Source organism: Eurytemora carolleeae, unplaced genomic scaffold, assembly GCF_000591075.1.
Source record: "Eurytemora carolleeae unplaced genomic scaffold, Eaff_2.0 scaffold227, whole genome shotgun sequence".
Classification (NCBI taxonomy): domain Eukaryota; kingdom Metazoa; phylum Arthropoda; class Copepoda; order Calanoida; family Temoridae; genus Eurytemora; species Eurytemora carolleeae.
The window spans coordinates 268559-294436 of record NW_019396557.1 but is presented as its reverse complement, the minus strand read 5'-3'; the positions used below and the strand labels follow the sequence as shown (position 1 = coordinate 294436).

Below are 25878 nucleotides of genomic sequence, written 5' to 3'. Positions count from 1 at the left end.
TAACTATTAAGAAACATATATTTTGACAGAAATAAACAGATTTGCTACATTGATGATGAAATTTAAAACATAGTTGAAATATTGAAGAGGTCCCTAGGATTATTGGCAGAAAGGAAATGTAATTCTTTTCTATGAACTGACGAACCCGCCTCCGCACGGATCCATTTCTTCTCTATCAGGTAGTCTAAACACAATCATGAGATCATAACTTTTAAATCTGTAATCTGAACACAACCATGAAATCAAAACTTTTAAATCTGTAATCTAAACACAACCATGTAATCAAAACTTTTAAATCTGTAATCTAAACACAATCATGAGATCAAAACTTTTAAATCTGTAATCTGAACACAATCATGAGATCAAAACTTTTAAATCTGTTATCTAAACACAATCATGTAATCAAAACTTTTAAATCTGTAATCTAAACACAATCATGTGGTCAAAACGTTTAAATCTGTAATCTAAACATGAACATGAGATCAAAACTATAACATCTGTAATCTGAACACAATCATGTAGTCAACACTTTTAAATCTGTAATCTAAACACAATTACGAGATCAAAACTTTTAAATCTGTAATCTAAACACAATCATGTGGTCAACACGTTTAAATATGTAATCTAAACACAATCACGAGATCAAAACTTTTAAATCTGTAATTTAAACACAATTATGAGATCAAAACTTTTAAATCTGTAATCTAAATACAATCATGAGATCAAAACTTTTAAATCTGTAATCTAAACACAATCATGAGATCAAAACTTTTAAATCTGTTATCTAAACACAATCATGAGATCAAAACTTTTAAATCTGTAATCTAAACACAATCATGAGATCAAAACTTTTAAATCTGTAATCTAAACACAACCATGTAGTCAAAACTTTTAATCTGTAATCTAAACACAATCATGAGATCAAGACTTTTAAATCTGTAATCTAAACACCATCATAAGGTCAAAACTTTTAAATCTGTAATCTAAACACAATCATGTGGTCAACACGTTTAAATATGTAATGTAAACACAATCACGAGATCAAAACTTTTAAATCTGTAATTTAAACACAATTATGAGATCAAAACTTTTAAATCTGTAATCTAAACACAATCATGTGGTCAACACTTTTAAATCTGGAATCTAAATACAATCATGAGATCAAAACTTTTAAATCTGTAATCTATAAACACAGTCATGAGGTAAAAAAATTTAAATTTGTAATCAAAACACAATCATGAAATCAAAACTTTAAAATCTGTAATCTAAACACAATCATGAAATCAAAACTTTTAAATCTGTAATCTAAACAATCATGAGATCAAAACTTTTAAATCTGTAATCTAAACACAACAATGTAGTAAAAACTTTTAAATCTGTAATCTAAACACAACCATGTAGTCAAAACTTTTAAATCTGTAATCAAAACACAATCATGAGGTCAAGACTTTAAAATCTGTAATCTAAACACAATCATAAGGTCAAAACTTTTAAATCTGTAATCTAAACACAATAAATCTTTTAAATCTGTAATCTAAACACAATCATGAGGTCAAAACTTTTAAATCTGTAATCTAAACACAATCATGAGGTGAAATCTTTTAAATCTATAATCTTAATACCAACGTGAGGTCAATTCTGCGCTCTATCAGTCTCTCTTTCTTAATAATCCGGAATTCAATCTTAATTTAAACGTTGACGTCACTCTGTTCTATCCAACCCAAAAGTTAGATCCTCGTCTAAAAATCTTCACAAAATCGATTTATAAATATAAATTAAGCATTAACAAAATATTTACATAACAATTTAAAAAGCTAAAATATTTAATTGCAATATCTCCAGTATTATGTTAATTGAAAAAAATGTGTCAGAGCTTATGCATTAAAAAAAGTACTTTCACTGGTCCAGAAGAAAACAGAAATTGAACAGAAAAAAGTTGGAGGGAAATCTTTTGACAGTAGAGATGGGGGCTTAAAGCAAGATAAACAAGAAAGAAGAAGAAAACTTTGAACAGGAAAAATTAGAAGGGGATTTGAGCTTTACACTGTCTAATTTTTTATACTGATAGCTAATAAAGACAAATACACAGGATGGCAGACGTCCCATCCCCCCCCCCCCTCTATGTCCAAATAGAGATAAAAAACTGGAAAATGTGTAAAACGCCCCCCTCGCCCCTCTCCCTGCTATCAAGAAAATTTCATTGAAAGTGTGTTGATGTAGAAGCTGACGCAGTAACATGACTAAAGCAAAATTTAAAAAAAAACAAGGGGAGAGAATAACCTTGCCACTCTCAGAATATAGATACAGGGTTTGAGAAAATAGTTCTGCCTCTGCAATTTGGCTAGCTGCAGAAACATCCAAAAAGTTCATTTATTTTTATTTTCAAAATTAGCCGAAATATGATTGAAGGATGGACAAGGAATGATCAAAAAGAAAGAATGAAAATTAGAAATATAGAAGTCTCAAAATGTTTCCATCTGATATCATATTGAAATTAAAAAATATTGTAAAATTTAATCAAAATAAACTATTAAAGTTAAACAACTTTTTTTTCTCATGGATTTTATACCTAGTTGCTTGAGAAGAACTTCCACCACTGTGTTGTGGATTAGCGCCATTACATTTAAAAGTTTTGACCACAACATTCAAAAAAGTGTTTTTACCTATGGTTGAATCAAGTTCAAGTTGAGTATAAGGTTTAACCTCTACAGGGATAAACGGATTTAGCACAGACCAGCCTATAATACAAATGATGATATCATGGTTGATGGGTTATTATTTATAAATATGGATTTAGTAGGTCAAATAAGGCATTCAGGCTGAGCCCTTAGGCAGAAGGTAAAGGCCCTTATTATTTAAGGATAACTTTTTTCAATTTTTTCACTAGACCATAATTTTAAGTCAAATCAAATCAAATCGTGCTTTAAAGGACGCCCTACACCCACAGTCGACACACCAAAATTGAAGTGACTATACCAAATCAATAATGAAGTAAGGTCTTACGATTTGTACTCTTTGTTTATATTCACTTGATTGTTAAAGAAAATCCGCTAAGAAGTTATTTTTTTCACGGTCATAAACAAGAATGAATAGGGGTGAAATCAACAATTTACAAAGGACATCCGCCGACCTTATTGCTTGACCATAAGTTTAAGTACACTGTTGTGTATCGGGCATGACCTTCTTCATAAAAAAATAGCTTAAGTGCCCGGAGTTGCCCGTGGGAAAAATATTTTGAATTTTTTAGCCATATGTTACTCGAGGGCACTCAAGTGTTCCCTAAAAAATTTGGTCCATCGGTTTGGACAGCTAGAGCTAAGATATATTCATATATATATTTACAAATATATTATATATAATAGCGAAGAGCTATTTTGTAAAGAAGATGATTGCTTGAAATCACTGGACAGTCTCCTTAAGTCTAAAACTAATCACCTGATTGTCCTAGAAGGGCAAAGGGAAGGTGAGAGGAAGTGTCCGGCTCCATATGCATCACCTACAAATAATAAAAAAGATTTAAAAGAAGCTAATTTTAACTCTTTGAAAATTAAGTGCCGTGAAACTTAAGTTGGTTGCCAATTAGGACGCACACAACTGTGACTACCATGGATAAATACATGCATACATGCATACATGCATACTTGCATCCATCCATCCATCCATCCATCCATCCATCCATCCATCCATCCATCCATCCATCCATCCATCCATCCGCATACATACACACATACATACATATGCAATACGCATTTCCTACCTTGGCTCTCCACCATTTGTTGGCAGGTTCTGTTTTCTGGATCTAAAAAATTTCAAGTTTTTAATTTCTTAATTATTTTTAGAACGTCATACATTGATCGTTTACTTACATTGGTAGGCGATTAAATCTATATATTGAAGACGACTTCACTATTTATTTTAATTGTTCACAAGCTCTTTTCGAATTACAAGTTTACAAGTAATTTAAGAGAAACTTTTTAGATTTTAAATTTAAGCTTCTCTTGTTTCAATGTTTTTGTGTATCCATGTTTTTCAAAAGCTTGATATAAATCAAATTTCAAATAGAAAGTCGTCTTCATTATATTGATGAAATCGCAAACCACCGCGCCGTATCAAAAAAATCCTCCATCTAAATGATTTTTTTGTTCAAAAAAACTGAGTTTCTTTAATTTTGTATGGATTTGATAACATTTATTTTTAAAAACAGTAGAAATAAGGGATGAAAGGATTAACAATCCAATTTGAAAAAATGACTTTTAATCGGATGCCAATTATCAGACTTAATCTGATAATGAATGTATAATATTTGGTGTTTTGTAACAAGCTATCAAATAATGTTGTAGGAGGGAAAATTTATGAAGAAATTGGTAACACATCAGGAATAATTTGATTAATAACTAATAAATAACGATGAAAATGAATAGAAATCAGATTTAGAAGAATGAATTAAAGAGTGTATGATCAGAAGAACTAATAAATAACGATGAAAATAATAAAAAGAAATCAGATTTAGAAGAAAGAATGAATTAAACAGTGAATGAACAAAAGAAGTAATAAATATGCATTTAATTGAAAAGTAATTCGAATGAAAAAAATCTTTACATTAAAAATCCAATTATCCAGATAAATTAATGAACATCATAAAAAGGGCGAATGAATGTATCTTTACATATTTTTTTTTTAAATTTTCATTTCAACAAAATTCTTTCAATTTTATTAATGCAGATGCAAATATTTTGACATTTCTATATTTCTTGTTCTTCATTTTCTTCTTGTTCGTGCATCTTTCCTTAGATTTTGGCAAATTTAGAAAAAAATATGTTATAAAATTATAGTAGAAAGCCCCAACTGGCGGAATCTTCCACAGTATTGCAGTCCTCACAGCCCGCCAAGTAAAAGACCGGTATCATTGTGCATGGCTTGTATACCTATCAGGGGGTTATACTTTTGTGTTCCTTCTTTCAGCTGAGATGTTGAGCTAAGATAAGCTGAAGATCAAGTTCTTGTTTTGTGAATGAATGTATAATTAATAAGCAACACAAGGCTACCCTAACTAAGCTCCAAAAAGACTTAGAATATTCCATAAATCCCACCTTTAGAGACAACTGATAAAAATAAAGTAATTTTTGAAAATTCTTAATTCTTAAGTATTAAATTCCATGATGATTTGGTAATTTAGAGAATGTAGCAGGGGGAACATTTGAAGTGGCAAGATGAAAAAATGAGGAGCTTGGAAGCTTGCCTTCCATCCCCCAATAAATGCATGAATAAATCTGACCTTGGCTGCTCGGTCAGCTGATGTAATTACTACAGCATTCTTGTAATCATTCACTAACAGCTTCTTTACACTTCGTAGAACTGAGCACTCATCAACCTACACCAAACCAAATCAAATTAAAACAGATCAAATCAAATCAAATCAAATCAAATCAAATCAAATCAAATCAAATCAAATCAAATCAAATCAAATCAAATCAGCCTGTTATTATTTCTATTATTATTAAAGCAGTCAACCTCGTATTCAATGAAGCTAAGGATATTAAAGATATTAAGGATATTAAGGATATTAAGGATATTAAGGATATTAAGGATATTAAGGATATTAAGGATATTAAGGATGTCCTTCTTACAAGAAGAGAACAAAAAGTGAAAAAATTAAATTAAAAAATAATACTGCTAAATAGAATGTTGTTGTAATTCTAAGTGACCCTCCACCTAAAGAGGATCATCGCCGATTCATAATTTGAAATAAATATCTTCTACTTTCATACTTTGGAGGTCATTAGAGGTCGTTATAGGCCATTAGAAGGTCAAACACTGGATTTGTTGCTGCCACTGTATTCCTTTGGTTCCAAGCTTTAGTTTGTTATGCATACCATGGTTAAAACATTTTTAATTTGGAGGTCATTAAAGGTCATTAGAGGTCACTGGATTAGGAAATTAGATCACTAATTAGGCGTGCAGACAAAAAATGGAAATTTAAACCACAAATGAATGCAGGGACCCCCCCCCCCCCTACATCAAATAGGACATTTTCACCATCCCCTTTGTCAGCTCCATTAAAAGGGAAAAAATAGCAAGCCCTTTTCCCCCAAGGGCTTAAATTCAGGGGTGCATTTATTCTTGAAAAATCAGCAAACCTTTGTCTATGTTTAATTTATTCTGTGTATCCCCTACATATAAATATTCTGTGTATCCCCTACATATAAATATTCTTTGTATCCCCTACATATAAATATTCTGTGTATCCCCTACATATAAATATTCTGTGTATCCCTTACATATAAATAGTTCCTTAATAAGATCAAAGCTTAGCTTAGATAAGAAANTTATAATGTGCATTGTACAGTGTAAAATGCACATTTACAATGTACAATTCTCAGCAGTAATTAGAAATTTTCTGTTCAATATATTAAGGACTTTATGATAAAACCGCTACAATACATATTTTGGCTCTAATTTATCATATTCATATCCCGTTATATTTTGTCAATTAAGTTAAAACATGTCGACAAACATGTTCAGGAATTGTTAATAGATTATTGTGAAATGGAGAAAGTTAAACTTTAATCAATAAAATGAAAAAATATCGAAATATTTCGTGCGTAGCAAATACAAATAAAATCAGCTTTTGAGGGATTAAAGGAGTTTTTGTGGAAAAGAATAAGATGGAACTAAAATACCTTTATTTTAAATCAAGTTACACAAAATTGGTCTATGCTAGAATTTCAAGGAGTCATGAAATCGGAACTTTGTATGGAGTATAGCTAATCTTGATATTCAATGTGGACACTTTTAAATTTGGGGATAAATGATTGATATCTCAATTTAAAGATATCCCTACAAAGTGCAAGGATATTGAAGAGGAATTGAATTAAGGTCTGCATTAGATTGAGATAAATGGAGGAGATTAACAACACAGCAGTTCTCATTCATAAGACATTGTATATTAGATAAAATTAATATACATCTTTATTTTCTCGCAAATATAATTAAGATAAATATAGTTAAGATAAATCTACCAAAAGAGAAAGATATCTCATTTTCCTGGTACTTTCTAAGTTTTCATCTAATAGAGCGAGAGGTGAGGGGGGGGGGGTGAGAATTGTTTACATCTTAATATCTATTTAACCAATCACAAAACATCTAACTATTTTTAGCTTTTTAAAACAATTTCTTGAAAATCAAGGAAGACCAAGTAAAACTCCCTGAAGAATGATAACATAATTGACGTGAAGTAAGAAACCTTAAGTTCATGTACTGTTCAGTGCTTAGGATCCAACTCCTTTTAATGCGTATCCGGATTCTGGATCCGCCCTGAAAAAATGGATCCGGATCCGGGTAATGAATATTTCTTTGAGATTTACAGATTTTTTTTTTAACAAAAGAAGAATTTTCAAATATATCTTGTTTTTTCGATTTAAAAAAAAAAATAAAACTTAATGAACCATTCAGAGATAAGGACATTTTTAACAATCTCTCTTGTCAACAGTGGAGGACCGGAGGTTTGGATTTTGAGAGCAATAAGTTTCGTTTTACAGCTTTAGGACCTACACAAATGCGGATCCAAGGGGCAAATCATCTTCCTAAAATTTGGGTCGTTATTTTGCCCATTAGATCATCTATTTCGCATATTTTTGCGGATCCAGAACCAAGAAGCCAACGGATAAAACGGAAGTGATTCTTATATGCACGTTTGCAGGAACAAAATAATGATAATTTCCTCCAAAATTTCTGGAATGTGGAAAAACATGATTAATTAAAATACCAACCCCTGCAACATTTTTCATCCAGTCCGACGTAGGCCAGTAGGTTCCGGTTTCATAAAATCTTTTCTCCCTGAAAGCAAAAAACAATCATTGATTCCTATCTTTTATTATTTTGCGAGAAAAAAAAGAAAGGAAATGAAAAGATAATGAGCAGTAAAAGTAATTTTAAGATTATTTCCAAAGGCAACAAAGGACTTTTAACGTTGTATTTTTATCCAAAACTGAAACTTCTGATGTGGCTTTAATAAAAAATGACATTTTGTCACCAAGCAAAGCTGTCCCATGGGAATTTGTTATATGAAAAAGTTGACATATAAATATTTTCTTCATAAAATAAAAGTTGTCACGTGGGCCAGTTTTATCATAAGAAAGTTATTAAATGGTAAAGTTGTGCATATGACCAAGTTGTCCGAAGACAGGGTTATCACATGGCAAAGTTGTCCCATGAACTTCCATGACTTTGACAAAGTTGGCATTAAAGGAAGTTGTCCAAAGACAGGGTTATCACATGGCAAAGTTGTCCCATGAACTTCCATGAGTTTGACAAAGTTGGCATTAAAGGAAGTTGTCCCAAGACAGGGTTATCACATGGCAAAGTAGTCCCATGAACTTCCATGAGTTTGACAAATTTGGCATTAAAGGAAGTTGTCCCATGAACAATATGTCACAAATTAACAAATTGTCACATAGACAAAAAAAAATTGCAAAATTCGAAATTTTTCCCCAAGTTTTTATCTGGCAAATACCTGTGAATCATAGTGTGCTCCGAAAAGAGTGAGTTTACTCCGTCCAAAACCACCATCAGCTTACAGTTGCCTAATCACCAGTTCAGATTATGGCATACAATTTTTATGATTCGTTGCCGTTAAAAAAAAAGCCGAACATGATGGAGGATACAAGGACAACAAGAAGAAAATGGAGGTCTAGAAAATTTGAAGCTGCAACCGTCCAAGTATTTACAGATTTTTGTTAAAATTAAAGTTAAGAAAACAAGTATGTTAAAAAAATAATTCATAACCGCGCTGGATGGAAACTGAGAAAATAGCATGGCTTTCACAGCTTTTCAGAAAAGCCCAAACATAAAGCTTCTCAAGCAGCGTTAATGATACAACTGTTCAAACATCTTCCAATTGGCCTTTAAAAAGTTCTCAAGTCTACATCAGTCATTTTTTATAAATAAATTTATTTTTTAAACACTCCTTTCTTTCTTACTCTTTGAACAGGATTCTTTGAAAATACTGAATTATTTTCCAGTGATTTTCCTTTAACATAGTATCTGGAAAAAAATACAAGGTTTTAATTAATTACCTTTTATCAGCAGAACCCCGGGTCATTTTAATACCATTTTACTTACAGAGTTAACTAGAAGCTTAAAGGAACTCTGATCAAAAGTGAACCCAGAAAAAATATTACATTTAAAAAAAAATCATTGACAACTATGATTCTTGAATAGACAAAACTTATTTTTTTTTATTAAAACTGATGGATTTTTCTTGAAAATTGTTTAAATTGGCCAAAAGGATAAAAAGCACATGACAATTTTTTATCCTTAGGAACCCCAAATCTTGAATTTATTAATGATAATTGTATAATCTTTGTTTCCTTCGTTACAATTGAGTTTGAGTTCTCTAATCACAACATTCATGGCATCTGCAGCAAAGGTTAAACGTTCACATCCCAGCTCAACTACATCCATTAAAGGAGCTCCAGCCTGTAATAATAATAATTTTAAAAAATAAAGATATAAAAAAGATATAACAAAGATATCAAGATAACAGATAGAAAGATACAAAGATACAAAGATACGAAGATACAAAGATACAAAGATACAAAGATATAAAGATACAAAAATAAAAAGATACAAAGATACAAAGATACAAAGATATAAATATATGAAGATACAAAGATACAAAGATACAAAAATAAAAAGATACAAAGATACAAAGATACAAAGATACAAAGATATAAAAAGATATAAAGATACAAAGATACAAAGATACAAAGATAAAAAGATACAAAGATACAAAGATACAAAGATACAAAGATACAAAGATATAAATATATAAAGATACAAAGATACAAAGATACAAAGATACAAAAATAAAAAGATACAAAGATATAAATATACAAAGATACAAAGATACAAAGATACAAAGATGAAAGATATAAAGATATAAAGATACAAAAATACAAAGATATAAAGATATAAAGATATAATATATAAAGATACAAATATACAAATATATAAAGATACAAAGATACAAAGATATAAAGATATAGATATAAAGATATTAAGATATAAAAATATGATAATGATGATAATAATGATAACAATATTTGATAATAGAATTACGGGACTGGTAAATTTTAAAAAGTTATAAATTACCTGAATTTTGTCTCTAACACTCCAAATATACTCCTTATGTGTTACACAATTCTCTAATCTAAATTATAATTTACTCCTTATGTGTTACATAATTCTCAATTCTCTAATCTAAACTATAATATACTCCTTATATGTTACACATTTTTATAATCTAAATTATACTATCTCCTTATGTGTTACACAGTTCTCTAATCTAAATTATAATATACTCCTAATATGTTACACACTTCTCTAATCTAAATTATAATATACTCCTTATATGTTACACACTTCTCTATAATCTAAATTATAATATACTCCTAATGTGTTAAACAATTCTCTAATCTAAATTATAATATACTCCTTATATGTTGAACAATTCTATAATCTAAATTATAATATACTCATTATGTGTGACACAATTCTCAATCTAAATTATAATATACTCATTATGTGTGACACAATTCTCTCATCTAAATTATAATATACTCCTAATATGTTATACAATTCTCTAATCTAAATTATAATATACTCCTTATATGTTGAACAATTCTATAATCTCTAAATTATAATATACTCATTATATTTATGTTACACAATTCTCTCATCTAAATTATAATATACTCCTTATATGTTACACAATTCTCTAATCTAAATTATAATATACTCATTATATTTATGTTACACAATTCTCTAATCTAAATGGCGACAAATTGACAGCATTGGTTTCAGATTCTATTGACTTAGAAACTATTTGTGGCGGATTTTATGCATACAAATGTAGTGTAAAGGACTGTAAAGGACTGTAAAGGACTGTAAGCATAATTTTAAGTGACCCTCCATGCAAACATGGCAATACCTGATTCACCCTTGAAACCTTAATCTGATCAATAATCCGGCAGAAATGGTTATTTTTCTAGGTCAGTGTTTGATTCAAATTGAGATTTATAATTTTTAGATTTTTAAGCATTGATCTTTATATAATTGATCAGACTGGGTACTGTTGTGAATCAAACATTGCATCTTTTCATGATGGGTTACTTGAAATCACGCTCACAGTCCCGTCAAAAATCTAATAAGATTTTTTTTGAAATAAAATAATTATAAACCAATTCAGTTTAGTATTTATTTCCAGTCAAATTTCCTGGGGATAATAGTTTGAATTCAATTATAACAGAATACATAAATAAATGGATCTAGAACATAAAACTACAAAATGATGACAGAGGGGGGAGGGGGGAATGAAGCGTTAAAGAATAAAAATGAAATACAAATTTTTTCTAAAGTTCTATAATTTAGCAAAAAAATTTAATTTTCATATGAGTTAAATTGGAAAACCTGGTATTTAAACGTAAAATTTTTCTTTCCTTCCGAAACTTTTGATTATAAGCATAAGATAAAATAAGATAAATAGGATAAAATAAGTGATTAAGATAAAATAAGAGAAGATAGGATAAGATAAGTGATAAAGATAAAATAAGATAAGATAAGTGATAAAGATAAAATAAGATAAGATAAGTGATAAAGATAAAATAAGATAAGATAGGATAAGATAAGCGATAAAGATAATATAAGATAAGATAGGATAATATAAGTGATAAAGATAAAATAAGAGAAGAAAGAATAAGATAAAAGAAAAGTAAGATAAGATAGGATAAGATAAGAGATAAAGATTAAATAATCGAAGATAAGATAAGATAAAAGATAAAGAAAAAATAAGATACATTAGGATAAGATAAGTGATAAAGATAAAATAAGAGAAGATTGGTTCCTACCTGGCAGCATTGGCAAGTTTGAAATTCTTGAGGAAAATGTTTGCGTTGACAATGTGGTCGATACGACCTATCCACATCCAATCCAGTCTTTAAACAAGGTCTGTGGGGTAAAAGTCAGAATCATAAAACGTTGGAATAGAAAGACAACATTAGCAATATTCTATGAGTATTTTATGTTGTTACAACGCAAGAAGATTGACTAGTATCTTGAAATCAAAGTGTATTAGTCTGTGTACACTGCACAATTGGACTATTCAAAATAATAACTTGAGTCTTAAAGTTGTCTTTCCATTCCACAGTTTTCTGGCTCTTACTGTATGTTGGATTTGTAAGTATGTATCTATTTTGGTATGTTACCTATGACCAACCAAACCGTAACAGATAATTTCCTGGGGGGAGGGGGTGAATAATTTTAATATAAAAGGATTTTTTTAAAGAGACATAGGTATATGTTATGTCAAAACCATGAACAGCTTGGGGGTAGAAGGTGTTAAGTGTTTCAGCAAGATTTGGAATTTCACAAAAAAAATCTTTATTTTAAATGAAGAAGTGTCGAAGCAGGGAAATATTTTTTGATTCTATTCTGAAAAATCCAAATCTAAGGGACTAGAAAGTGTCTGCTCTCTCAGAAGCCGCCTCTAAACAGTAATGCTTGCCCGCCTGGGTGACGTATGAAATGTGGCAAATGAAAAGAAAACCGGTGAAGTAACCAAATTTTAAACAAACAACAGCATAAGTCTACTTTAGAAAATTAAGTAATATTTGTAAAAAAAAACATTTAGTTCAATGATTTAAGGGCTGTTACTTATTTCCTTTTCCTAATTTTAGGAATAAGCAATAGTAAAGATTATTTGAAAATTTACAAAAAAAATTTCAAAATTTATAAAAAAAAAAGGTTGGATAGGTTTCCTGATTTATAAGAAGATGGAGCCACTTCGTAATATTTAGTCATCCATTTCTTTATCTAAACATAAGATAAAAGAAAGAAACTAATGTTGCTCATTTTTTTATGTTTTTATTCGCTGAATTGGGTAAATTGATACAATTTTGGTGAAAAGTATATAACAATGTTGAAAAGCTTGCCTCTTGATTTTCAATTCATTATTCCCATACCCACCCCCCCCGCCCTCCCTCCACTATTCTTTAACCTGAAAGGAATAAAACGACTAATTAGAGATTTTTTTTAGTAAGAATCAATTAGAGTTAATAGAAGAACACAATATCTTAATGCATCAGTCACGGGGTAATTACACGCGAGTAGAAATTGAGCCAGGGGTGTCATATTTTCCAAAAATCAATCAATCAATCCCCGACAGAAAATATTATTCTTAAAATTAAAGGAAAAAATATAAGAATGGACGTGATCTAATCTCCTTCTACGATATTTAATACATTACATAATATAGAAATGAAAAAACATCTTTAACACCAATAATAAGAGATTAAAAACTATCTTAAACGACCTAATCTTGAAATGGCAAGTTAACGCTTTTAGAAATCAGCAAAAATTAGAAATTTCTTTAATTTTCAATTTTTTGAAACAAATAAACGGCTCAAATTCTTTAAATGTGGCCTCATAATGTATTATTTACATTTTTTTGTTTCATTATTTAAATTCAACTGAATGGAAAAAAAACTTATTTTGTTACCAAATCGTTTAAATGGTTGAAAATATCATTGATTTAAATATAATTGTCTCGGAATCGCAACATGTTCCAGAACTTCCCATTTGCTTAAAATGTGACATGTTCTATTTAAATTTTGCTTGTCTGTCTGTTTGTATCCAATAAACGTCAAAACGGCTGAACCAATCGGGCCCAAATTTTTTGTGGGACATCACGTGGCCACAGGGAAGGTTTATGAATGATAAAAATTAAAAAAACGTGTTTTAAAGGTTTTTAATTTTGTAAAAAAATTTAAATTCTTGAAAATCCGCGAAATTTTTTTTAAAATCCGCAAAATTTTCTTCTTTGTTTTAAAATGTAAACAAATAGAACATGCTCACAATTTAAATAGAAGATGGGCGCGAAGCGCCCTAAAAGCCTAGTTAAAATAAATAATCATAAAAAGTTGAAGTTAATTTATTTTTAGGTGTTTATTACTTGTTAAAAAATGTAGCCTTAACTATTCTAAATTAAAATATACAGACGGTTTTTTACTTCTCGACCTAATTTAAAAAATTTTAAAAATAACTTTACACATTTGGCCAAAATCTGACACTCAGTCAGGTTTGGGCCAAATCAAAGTTTGGAACTTTCTACCCCTGGATTAATAAGTTTTTTTTTCGTTGGTCAAATTAATATCAATAATGGTACTCACCCAAGCAAACGACAAAACAACAAAATTTTCTTGATATCCATAACAGATAAGGTGGGCCAGGGTTAATGATTTTCCACATCCTTCTTTTCCATACAGAATATACCTAGATATCAAAATTTTATTCATCATGAGTTCCTTTCTATTTTTAATTTTTCATTATAATATTTTCTTGCCATAAAATTGTCATGTTTTGTGAAACACAATGTCGTTTTTATCTGAACTCAGCGCAGGTTTGTTAAAATCTTAATTCTGAATACAGTTTTAATTATCTGATCTGAGAGTAGGTTGGTTGAAATCTGAATTCTAAATACAGCTAATTATCTGATCTGAGAGAAGGTTTTTAATAAATCCGAATTCTGAAATTAATTATCTGACCTGAGAGCAGGTTTGTTAAAATCTGAATTCTGAATACAGTTAATTATCTGACCTGAGAGTAGGTTTGTTAAAATCTGAATTCTGAATACAGTTAATTATTTGACCTGAGAGCAGGTTTGTTGAAATCTGAATTCTGAATACAGTTAATTATCTGACCTGAGAGCAGGTTTGTTAAAATCTGAATTCTGAATACAGTTAATTATCTGACCTGAGAGTAGGTTTGTTAAAATCTGAATTCTGAATACAGTTAATTATTTGACCTGAGAGTAGGTTTGTTGAAATCTGAATTCTGAATACAGTTAATTATCTGACCTGAGAGCAGGTTTATTAAAATCTGAATTCTGAATACAGTTAAATATCTGACCTGAGAGTAGGTTTGTTAAAATCTGAATTCTGAATATAGTTAATTATCTGACCTGAGAGCAGGTTTGTTAAAATCTGAATTCTGAATACAGTTAATTATCTCCAGGGCAGGTTCTCGAACCAATATATTTGTCTCACCAAACAAACGGTTTCTAAAAAAGGGAAAAAGATTATTTAAATGCCTTTAAGTTAGATTCTAATGTTATCGTTGCTATGGCAGTTGTTGATCCATAGAAGCGTTTGCCTTAAATTTACAATTTTTTTTCAAATTGAGGATGAATGACTGTTTTAGTAAAGAATGTCCATTTCTTATTAAATTTTATGAGACAAAACCCGAAACATTTAAAAAAATAGTTTTATATTTTTTAAAACATAATTTGTATCATTTAATTTTTTTGCGGCGTATTGTACTTTTAAATACCCGGTCATGCCTCTAATTTGTGCGTGTTTACTATTTAGTCTGCATGTCTGTAAGGATGCATGTTTATGGCGTCTAAATATTTTATTTATACCGTACTGACGTCATCTATTAAAACACAAATTTGTTATATTCATTATGATTAATTAGACTTATTTTTGTTATTATTTCATGCAGGTGTAAGATTTTCATACGCATAAAGATTTCTAGAAGTTTATTTTCAAACTTTTGATCAATAAGACTGATTAAAAATCCCCCCCACCCACTTTTTATTTTGTTTTACAAAAATAAAATCTAATTAAGGCAGGTGTGCAAAAGATTTTCTGAATTTCGATGTAAACTGAATCCATGAATACAGAAAAAAAGTTGGAAAATATAATAAAATAGGGAGAATATTGATATGAAAAATCTTATACTTCGTTCTGAAGTTATTAATGAGATTCTTGACAGGTAGAACTTTTTGGTGGAAGTTTTCAATAACATGGAAAAAAGGCGGGGGGGGGGGATATAATTTTTTTTTTAATTGTATCCAATTGAGGTCTGTGTGCAAAAGAATTTTTTATTTTCGATGAAAAATGAATTCATGAATACAGAAAATCTGATTAACAAAGTGGGAAAATATGATAAATAGGGGGAAAAAAGATTTTGGTAAAAAAGCTTTAAAAACTGTTGTATTCTGGATCGTTCGATATATGAGTGAACAGTCCCTTGAATCCAACAGGACGCCAGATGGATCAGTACATCCCGGACCGGTCAAACACTTGATTCATTGCTGCTACTGTATTCCTGGGGTTCCTAGCTTTCGTTTGATATGCATAAAGCCATAGTTAAAACATTTTCATTTTTGGAGGTCATTTGGGTCATTAGAAGGTCAAACACTCAATTTGTTGCTGCTACTGTATTCCCTGGGTTCCTAGCTTTCGTTTGATATGCATTAAGCCATAGTTGAAATATTTTGGCATGAGGAATTCATTTCTGAGGTCAAAATAAATATTAGAGCATTCTGACCGGCGCGCTAGTAGCTAGCAGTTTCATTATGGGTCATCTTCCCACATATTTCCATGTTGTATGTCGATTTATAGGTAATTTGGCATGAGGAATTCATTTCTGAGGTCAAAATAAATATTAGAGCATTCTAAGTTATGTTTAAACACTGTTTAAATTTTCCGGAGAGTAATACGTTTTGTGGCCCCCCCCCTTTCATTCAGATTTCTCAAAAAATGAAGACAGGATCCCCAAATGTAATCAAATTGGTCAAATTAACCCTCTCCTTGACAAATGCATTTCAAGATTGAAAATCAGGGGCTTTGTCGTCATTTTTGTTTAACCGGAGAACTAAAGGGTATGGCTCTGAATCGGTTGCGATTCATCTTCTAATGGAGGATAACTTGAAAAGTCGACCGGTTATTGTTAATATTAAATTAACACCTTGCAGTCCACTCCCTTGGAGCCAGGTAGTTAATTGTTCTTTGGTGTTGGGTTGGTGTCAGTTCATCGCCGAATGCGGTCACAATCTAGAAATAAAGCAGTCAGAAACAGGTTAAACAGCGGTCAGAAACAGGTTAAACAGCGGTCAAAATCTAGATATGAAGCGGTTTGAAACAGGTTAAACAGCAGTCACAATCTAGAAATAAAGCGGTCAGAAACAGGTTAAACAGCGGTCACAATCAAGATATGAAGCGGTTTGAAACAGGTTACACAGCAGTCAAAATCTAGAAATAAAGCAGTCAGAAAAAGGTTATACAACGGTCAGAAACAGGTTATACAGCGATCACACACTTAGAATAAAGCGGTCAGAAACAGGTTATACAACAGTCAGAAACAGGTTAATACAGGTTAATACAGCGATCACACACTTTAACTAAAGCGGTCAGAAACAGGTTAAACAGCAATCACAATCAAGAAATAATGCGGTCAGAAACAGGTTATACAAAGGTCAGAATTAGGTTATACAGCGGTCACACACGTGAAATAAAGCGGTCACAATCAAGAAATAATGCGGTCAGAAACAGGTTATACAACGGTTAGAAACAGGTTATACAGCGGTCACACACTTGAATAAAGCAGTCAGAAACAGGTTATACAGCAGTTAGAAACAGGTTATACAGTACAGCGGTCACACATTTGAAATAAAGCAGTCAGAAACAGGTTAAACAGCAGTCACAATCTAGAAAGAAAGCGGTCAGAAACAGGCTTTACAGTGGTCAAAATCTAGAAATAAAGCGGTCAGAAACAAGTTTCACAGCGGTCCCAATCAAGATATAAGTCGGTTTGAAGCAGGTTATACAATGGTCACAATCTAGAAATTAAGTTTTAAAGAACAAATTATACGCGGTCACAATCTATAAATAAAGCCATCAGAAGTAAGTTATACAGTGGTATCAAATTAGGAATAAAGTGGTCAAGAAACAGTTTATACTTTATACAATCTTGATATAAAGTGGTCAGAAGAAGGTCATACAGCGGTCACAATCTAGAACTTAAGCGGTTAATAAACAGGTTATATGCGGTCACAATCTAGAACTAAAGGGGTTAATAAACAGGTTATATGCAGTCAAAATCTAGAACTAGAGCGGTTAATAAACAGGTTGTAATCGGTCACAATCTAGAACTAAAGCGGTTAATAAACAGGTTAACTAAAGCGGTTAATAAACAGGTTATATGCAGTCACAATCTAGAACTAAAGCGGTTAATAAACAGGTTGTAATCGGTCACAATCTAGAACTAAAGCGGTTAATAAACAGGTTATATGCAGTCACAATCTAGAACTAAAGCGGTTAATAAACAGGTTGTAATCGGTCACAATCTAGAACTAAAGCGGTTAATAAACAGGTTATATACAGTCACAATCTAGAACTAAAACAGGTTCCTGCGGGGAGAACTAAAATGTAAAAACTCTCGTGTTTAAAAGTTGTCGCAACCGATATCAAGATCAAGCGTTAAAATTTAACGCTAATTCCCATAGTTCTAAAATTTTAAATAGTTTGATCTTTTTTTGATTTTGACTGAAACTTTATTGGGATCCAGATCTGGGTTGTTTCTTTTTTTTACTATCTCACATTAACCAACCAGGAAGTGCTTGTGATTGTTGTTACAGTTAAAAGTTAATATTTTATGTTGAGTCCGGATGATGGCTATATACTAGTGCGCCGATTATAGTGCTGAACCAGATTTTTAAAACCCAAAAATTGAATAACTGTAAATCAAAATATTAACTACATGTTTAGTTCTTGGCAGGAGGATGATATTTTACATATTATTGCTATAACGCAGTTTTTAAAGTTCGAATGTGAATAATTATATTTTGCCACTTTATTATAGGAAGTAAATAAAATTATTTCAAAAAAACACCTTGAAAACAAAGTGTTCACCATTTATAAGTGTTTCTGTTGGTAAAAAAGGATTGGTCCTTTTTAAATGGAAAGCCACTTGAAATTACGCTTACATCTTTTTTAAGAATTAAGTTTTACTATAAAATAATTACACTAGAAAAATATTTAAAAATTACCTGAGGATCTACAGTGAAAAACTTGCCGAGGTGCTCGGCTGTTAATTTTCTAAGGAAGATACATTTAAAAAATAAAGTAATATAATATCTGAATATATTTTGTAAATGTTTATTATTATATTTAAAAACTATTTTTAAAAATTATTTGCGTTTATATTATTTGCATATTTATAAACTATTTTTAAAAATGATTGCGTTTATATTAAAGATATTTGAAATCCCTAAATTATATTTTGTAAATGTTTTTTATTTGCATATTTAAAAACTATTTTTAAAAATTATTTGCGTTTATATTAAAGATATTTTTAATCCCTAACTTGTATTTTGTAAATGTTTATTATTTGCATATTTATAAATTATTTTTAAAAATGCTTTGCGTTTATATTAAAGATATTTGAAATCCATAAATTATATTTCGTAAATGTTTATTATTTGCATATTTAAAAACTATTTTTAAAATTATTTGCATTTATATTAAAGATATTTTTAATCTCTAAATTATATTTTGTAGCTGTTTATTATTTGCATATTTTAAAATATTTTTAAAATTTATTTGCGTTTATATTAAAGATATTTTTAATCCCTAAATTTTATTTTGTAAATGTTTATTATTTGCATATTTAAAAACTATTTTTAAAAATTATTTGCGTTTATATCAAAGATATTTTTAATCCCTAAATTGTTTTTTGTAAATGTTTAGAAAAAAGGTTTGAAAACAAAAAATGTGTAAAAAGTTGATATTGTTTTTTTATTTCAATTGTTACAAATTATTTTAAGCAAATGTTAAGATTCCTATTATTTATTATGTATTAAACTGAACATTTTAAGCTCTCAAAGGAGTATTCTATTTAACTAATATTTTTAAAAGAATCAAAAATATGTACAAGTGATTTTAAGATTATGAATCTTACTTCAATTTAGATTTACTTTAATGACTCTCCCCCCCCCCTCTCCCCGTTAACATCCTTAACCAGTGAAAAAAAAACTAATTTAGTAGAAATATTTATTAAATTCTATGTATATAGAAAAATATTTGGAGGAACAGATGTTTTCAAGTCAAATGTCATGTTCACAAACGTTCTCTCTTACCTTTATACAACCATTTTCCCCCTTATTCAGCTATAACCGCTCTCCAATTTCAGGGGAAAACGATGGGAAAGGGGGTTTTGGTTTTTTAAAAAAATACCCTTGCCACCATATTACCCCCCCCCCCATTGTACCTTGTATCTGTTTGTTGTGTTCTATACAGGGCTAAATCTATCCCTGCACTAGAACAGTAGAACCTACCCTCCCCACTCGAACCAATAACTTCAAGAAGGGTCCGAGGTCGGATTTTACTGATAAAACTCATTTTTCTCTCTGAAAAAGATTTAAAAAATGTTACATTAAGTTTAAGGGATTCAAAATAAGTTTGAGAAAGGTTTCAATTTTATTTTAGTAAAAATAAATGGCGGTGATGATGGAAAACCGGTTTAGCCTGCAGTCCGCATGGGAGGAGAGACTAGTATCACTCCGTCACCTCGTACAAACAACATCGGGATCGTTCTTTTCGTAGACTTATAGATCTAAAATATTTTAGAGATTACAAAATGATAATTCAGGGGAGAAAAATTCCTACACGTGCTTTCATCTAGATCTGACAATAAATGGCATTATTTGGTGCAAATCACGGGTTGAAACTTTCCTCTCCTTAAATCAGAAACGTTTTGTATACTACATTTTCGTAATATAGGTACATTTTCTTAACATAGTAACATTTTGTTTTATTACACTTTGTCATAACATTTGGTATGGGTAAAATTTGTATTGGTAACATTTCGTTTAGGTAAAATTTCGTTAGGTAACATTTTGTATAAATAACATTTCGTATAGACAACATTTTGTAAAGGTAACATTTTGTATAGGTAACATTTTGTATAGGTAACATTTTGTATAGGTAACATTTTGTATAGATAACATTTCATATAGATAACATTTTGTATAGATAACATTTCGTATAGGTAACATTTTGTATAGATAATATTTTGTATAGATAACATTTTGTATAGATAACATTTTGTCTAGGTAATATTTCGTAGAGATAACATTTTGTATAGGTAACATTTTGTATAGATATTTTGTATAGATAACATTTTGTATAGATAACATTTTGTCTAGGTAATATTTCGTAGAGATAACATTTCGTATAGATAACATTTCATTAAGATAACATTTTGTCTAGGTAATATTTCGTAGAGATAACTTTTCGTATAGATAACATTTTGTATAGATAACATTTTGTAAATATAACAATTTGTAATGTTAATTTTTCGATACGATTATCCATAAAAGAATGGAGATAGTTTGCAGAGAAATCTACGAATCATGTCTCTGGTAAGACTTACAAAGTCTACTAGTCAAGGTAAGGATTACAATTATCATAAAGACTGTAGCTATTAAACAGTTTGGCATCCTGCCTGATCAATACTACCTGAAATCTGATGGATAATAAATCGGTAAAAAAGAAAATATGTTCTATAGCTTATTAAATGGCTTATATTTGATGTTTTATTCATTTCTAAAATTTTACGAAAAATTACCCTTTGTGTTACCTTAACGAAATGTTACCTAGACAAGATGTTACCATAAGTTACCTATTCGAAATTTTACCTTTACAAAATGTTCTCTATACGAAATGTTATCTAAACGAAATATAACCTATACAAAATGTTACCAATGCAAAGTGTACTATACGAAAATGTACTATACAAAATGTTGCTGATCATGTTTTAAATTACTCAAAATTAACTACAAATTTTAAAAGGTTTAAGTGGATTTTCTCGGGTATAATTAATAGAAATTGTTCAAAATCTGTGATTTCTTCCATATGACGTCAAGGTGAAGACACAAATATCTTAAAAATCTATATAAATCTTAATATTGTGTGTACTTAATAACTTAAATTCCAGAATAGGAGCCTAACTATTTAATCTTCTATCTGTAAGTAAAGAACCTGTCAAATCATTCGTTGGGATGTTTAGAAAGATGAAAATTCCCCTGTATGATAATTGAAGGACTGCAGTATGGTTTTGGTGAATTATATTGGCGTACAAAGCCTAGGGGTGTCAGAAATGATTTTTTTTTGTATATTTTTAAAAACTTCTTTAAAACTTTTAAAGTTTAATTTTTGATAAAACTTTTTGTTCTGGATGATTGCAAATATCTATCTAAAACTTTCTTAAACCGGCATATTTTTTTCTATATTCATTAAGTTAAGAGTTTGAGTCAAAATAAGTATTAATAAATATTGCTTTATATCGAGTAGATATCCTTAAACATATCGATGTGAAACCTTTCAGAAAGTAGGAAAGATTCTGCAAAAAAAAGTTGCCAAACCAAACAGAATTTTTATTTTGAACAAAAATATTTAGAACTTAAAGAAGCTTCTCTGGGTTGCACTTTACTCTAGTTTTGCATTATTTTCATTTGTGTAAAACAGTATAAAAGACATTCTGTTGATGGTTTAAAAGTAAACAGCTGATGATTCATTGGAGGGAGGAATGGCAAAAACACCAATTTGTAATTCGAAAATGTTTTAATGGAAACTGATTAAAACAGGGAATACAGAGTGCTTTAGGATACTACAATGTACTGCAAAGTACTAGGCTTTACTGGGGGGAGGGAGTACAGAAACCAAACAGAATTTTTTATTTTAATAAAAAAATATAAGTAAGCATACTTCTAAGGCTGTTTTCTTTATAGTTTTGCACTATTTTCAGGGACAAAAAAGCTAGTTTAATATTAGCTGACCACTTAATGGAGGGAGGGATGGCAACAACGCCAATTTGTAATCCCCTTATCTGCAGGGTACTGTTGGATACTGTTGGGTACTGCGGGGTACTTTGGGGTACAGTGGGGTGCTGTGGGGTACTGTGGGGTACTATGGGGCTACTGTCGGGTATACTGTGGCTACTGCATGTAACTGGAGGTACTGTGGGGTACTGGGGGGTACTGGGGTTCTTGGGAGTAATAGTGGGTACTGGTGGATACTCTGGGGTACTGCAGGTATTGGGGGTACTAAGGGGTACTTAGGGGTACTCTGCAGGTATTGCAGGTACTGTGGGGTAATGTGGGTAACTATGGGGTACTGCAGGTACTGGGGGTACTGGGTGGTACTGGGGGTACTGGGTGGTGCTGGGGATCAAAAAAGAGTACTGTGGGGTACTGCATGGTACTGCTGGGTACTACCANTCCACAACATTTACTAAAGCTTAACGTTGTATAAGGTATTCAAGTGCAGAAAATTCATTACGTAACGTTACTATATGCCAAAAAATTTCATAATGTGCAACGTAACGTTTCAAACGTTAATACTTTTGATGAACACTATCGTAACGAAAGCTAAAATCTAGAAAAATCAAAACGTTGACATCTCTAATGGCCACAGCTTTTTTGTTTTTGTTTTGCAATGTTTACAAAGAGAAAATGTTTAATGCAAATAGAAGATAAGCGCGTAGCGCCTTGTAAACCTAGATTAATAATAGTTTAAAACGCACATTCTGAAGTAAAAAGGACAGCTCAGATCGGAGACTAAGTGAAAAGCATTTAACTTCAGACGCAATTTAGAAATTTGAACCGGGCTCGAGGCCTCACGATCTTAAGGCTGAGGTTGGATCTAACGAGAAACAGCCCAAAACGGTTTGGTTATATTCATAACAGCTTCTTTTTAAGTCTCTTGAGGAGCAGTCCGGCAAGCGTACCTAGTTCACCTACTTCTCACTGTATCAAACTTTGGACCCAGTTCAATAAACCCTCGCAATAGGCATGTTTGAAACTAAGCCTCCGGATATTGTTTTCAACAAATTTAAGAAAAAATCTTTGATAGAAACCTCTTCATATGTTTCCTCATCTATCTCCACAATTGTCACAGTTTCCTCAACCTGGAATAATTAACATTATAACAAGATTATACTCTACAGGCCGACAGGGTGTACCAAAAAACCTGTAAGTTTGATCAAAACTAGATTATGCACTACAGGGTGTACCAAAAAACATGTAAGTTTGATCAAAACTAGATTATGCACTTCAGGTGTCCCAAAAACATGTTAAGTTAGATCAAAACAAGATTATGCACTACAGGGTGTCCCAAAAACATGTTAAGTTAGATCAAAACTAGATTATGCACTACAGGGTGTCCAAAAAACAGGTAAGTTTGATTGAAACAAGATTATAAACTACAGAGTGTCCCAAAAAACATGTAATTTAGATTTTAACTAAATTATACACTACAGGGTGTCCCCAAAAACATTGTAGTGGTAGCTGAATTCCTTAATTTTGGATCAATATTGACAATTTTTGCTTTATTGACGAATTTAAATTTTATATTTTGATAATATATATAATGACCTATTTTTGGAGGTCATTTAGGTCAATAGAGGTCGTAAGAGGTCATTAGAAGGTCAAACACTGTATTTGTTGCTGCTACTGTATTCCCTGGGTTCCTAGCTTTCGTTTGATATGCATAAAGCCATAGTTGAAATATTTTCTATTTGTGGAGGTCATTAGAGGTCATTAAAGTTCATTAAAATTCAATTTTATTTTACTTTAGGAATTTCGATCACTAATTAGGCGTGCACCCAAAAAATTGGAAGATTTGAACCAAAAATGAAGGCAGCCCCCCCCCCCCTACATCAAATGTGCCAACTCCACCATCCCCTTTAAGAATAATTTAGATTATAACGAATGTCCCAAAAAGACCTCAATTTTGGACCAATATTGACGAATTTGGCATCATTGATTAATCAAATGTTTTTTTTGTAAACATTTGTAATATAGAACTATAACATATTATTAATACTGTTAAAATTGATATTTGTTTTAGTGTGTTAAACATTATATGTTTATTTGTTTCTTAAAAATTCGATCAGAAATTGTTAGTGCATAAAAAAGTCCAAAATTGACTCTATTGGTCCAAAATTAAGGCTTTTTCAAGGACATTATCTATATTCAGCTTGTCTGTCTTGAACAAAAAAGGGAAAAAAAGAGTTTTATATTGAGATTAAAATTCTAACTTTTCAAGATAATTAAAATAAATCTTAAAGGGTACCGAGGCAGATTGTCAAGGTTTGTGAACTGTTCCTTTAAATGAAATAAAAAACTTACGTCTCCGAGAACCATATTCATGTGCTGATCGTAGGCGTGCAGGCGCCCCTTCAACTCCCTCTCATTCCTCATCTTGACGTAGATCCTCTCATCCAGGGACAATCTGTAACCAGGAACTTTCAGTATGATCTTTACGAATGGCATAAAAATAAATCTTCAGAAATCCACAAAAATTGGATGAATTCATATTAGATCGGGACACTTTGATATCTTCAAAGAATTTTGACACTTAACATAAGATATACCCTGGAGAACTCTAGATATATAACCAAAAATTTGTTTAAAAATTCAATAGTTCATAGGATCAGTGGTTCAAAGAACAGTAGACAAATTTACAACCACTAATTTCTTACTGATTTCTGAGATTCTTTTAGTCTAATGTTTTTGGTCTAAACTACGTGGTACATTGAATGCACTGACAATTAGACGTTTCAAGCTTTGGAAATTCTCGAATGTTCCTATTTCGTGTAATTGATGGACATTATATTCACATATACTAATATCGTTTAGTGGACATCTAATAATATCTGCTAAAATTTTACATCTAATAATGCTTTAAAGAACCTTTTCTCAATCTCATGTTTCAAGCCAATTAATTCAAAATACCCCTCTACGCGTGGGGGGGGGGGCACCCATGGGGGAGGCTCTTTTAATATTACATCTGCTTGCATTTCCCTTTCTCAGGTCAGGCGAGGGAGGGAGTCCAGAGTTCCTCAAATAGTAATCACCGCCACCCAAATCTGTTTTGCGGCAAGCGCGCTCCTCAATTGGTAATCTCCACCACCTCAAATAGTAATCACCGTAAAATTTTGTTTTCTGTGATTTGAATTTAATGCACTTTTAACACA

The 25878-nt window shown here is 30.8% G+C and overlaps 2 protein-coding genes across 2 annotated transcripts in view; both read right to left on the bottom strand.

The window, feature by feature from the left end:
* Positions 1–20255, bottom strand: LOC111705452 (28S ribosomal protein S29, mitochondrial). Its single transcript, XM_023478007.1, has 16 exons — positions 20110–20255; positions 18890–18938; positions 16810–16895; positions 15017–15115; positions 14226–14328; positions 12816–12870; positions 11907–11973; positions 10153–10210; positions 9369–9477; positions 8513–8582; positions 7770–7836; positions 5276–5371; positions 3758–3799; positions 3436–3496; positions 2664–2738; positions 1–184 (listed from the first exon to the last, which is right to left on the bottom strand). The coding sequence occupies exons 1-16, from the start codon at positions 20238–20240 to the stop codon at positions 63–65; spliced, it is 1290 nt and encodes a 429-aa protein (XP_023333775.1). The 5' UTR covers positions 20241–20255; the 3' UTR covers positions 1–62.
* The window catches only part of LOC111705457 (U6 snRNA-associated Sm-like protein LSm3), a 6601-nt gene continuing 972 nt past the window's right edge, over positions 20250–25878 (bottom strand). Inside the window, exons 2-4 of the mRNA XM_023478012.1 lie at positions 25031–25133; positions 23758–23808; positions 20250–20454 (exon numbers count right to left, since the gene is read on the bottom strand). Of these exons, the coding sequence (XP_023333780.1) occupies positions 20362–20454; positions 23758–23808; positions 25031–25133 (247 nt within the window). The 3' untranslated portion in view covers positions 20250–20361. The remainder of the gene's footprint in view (positions 20455–23757; positions 23809–25030; positions 25134–25878) is intronic.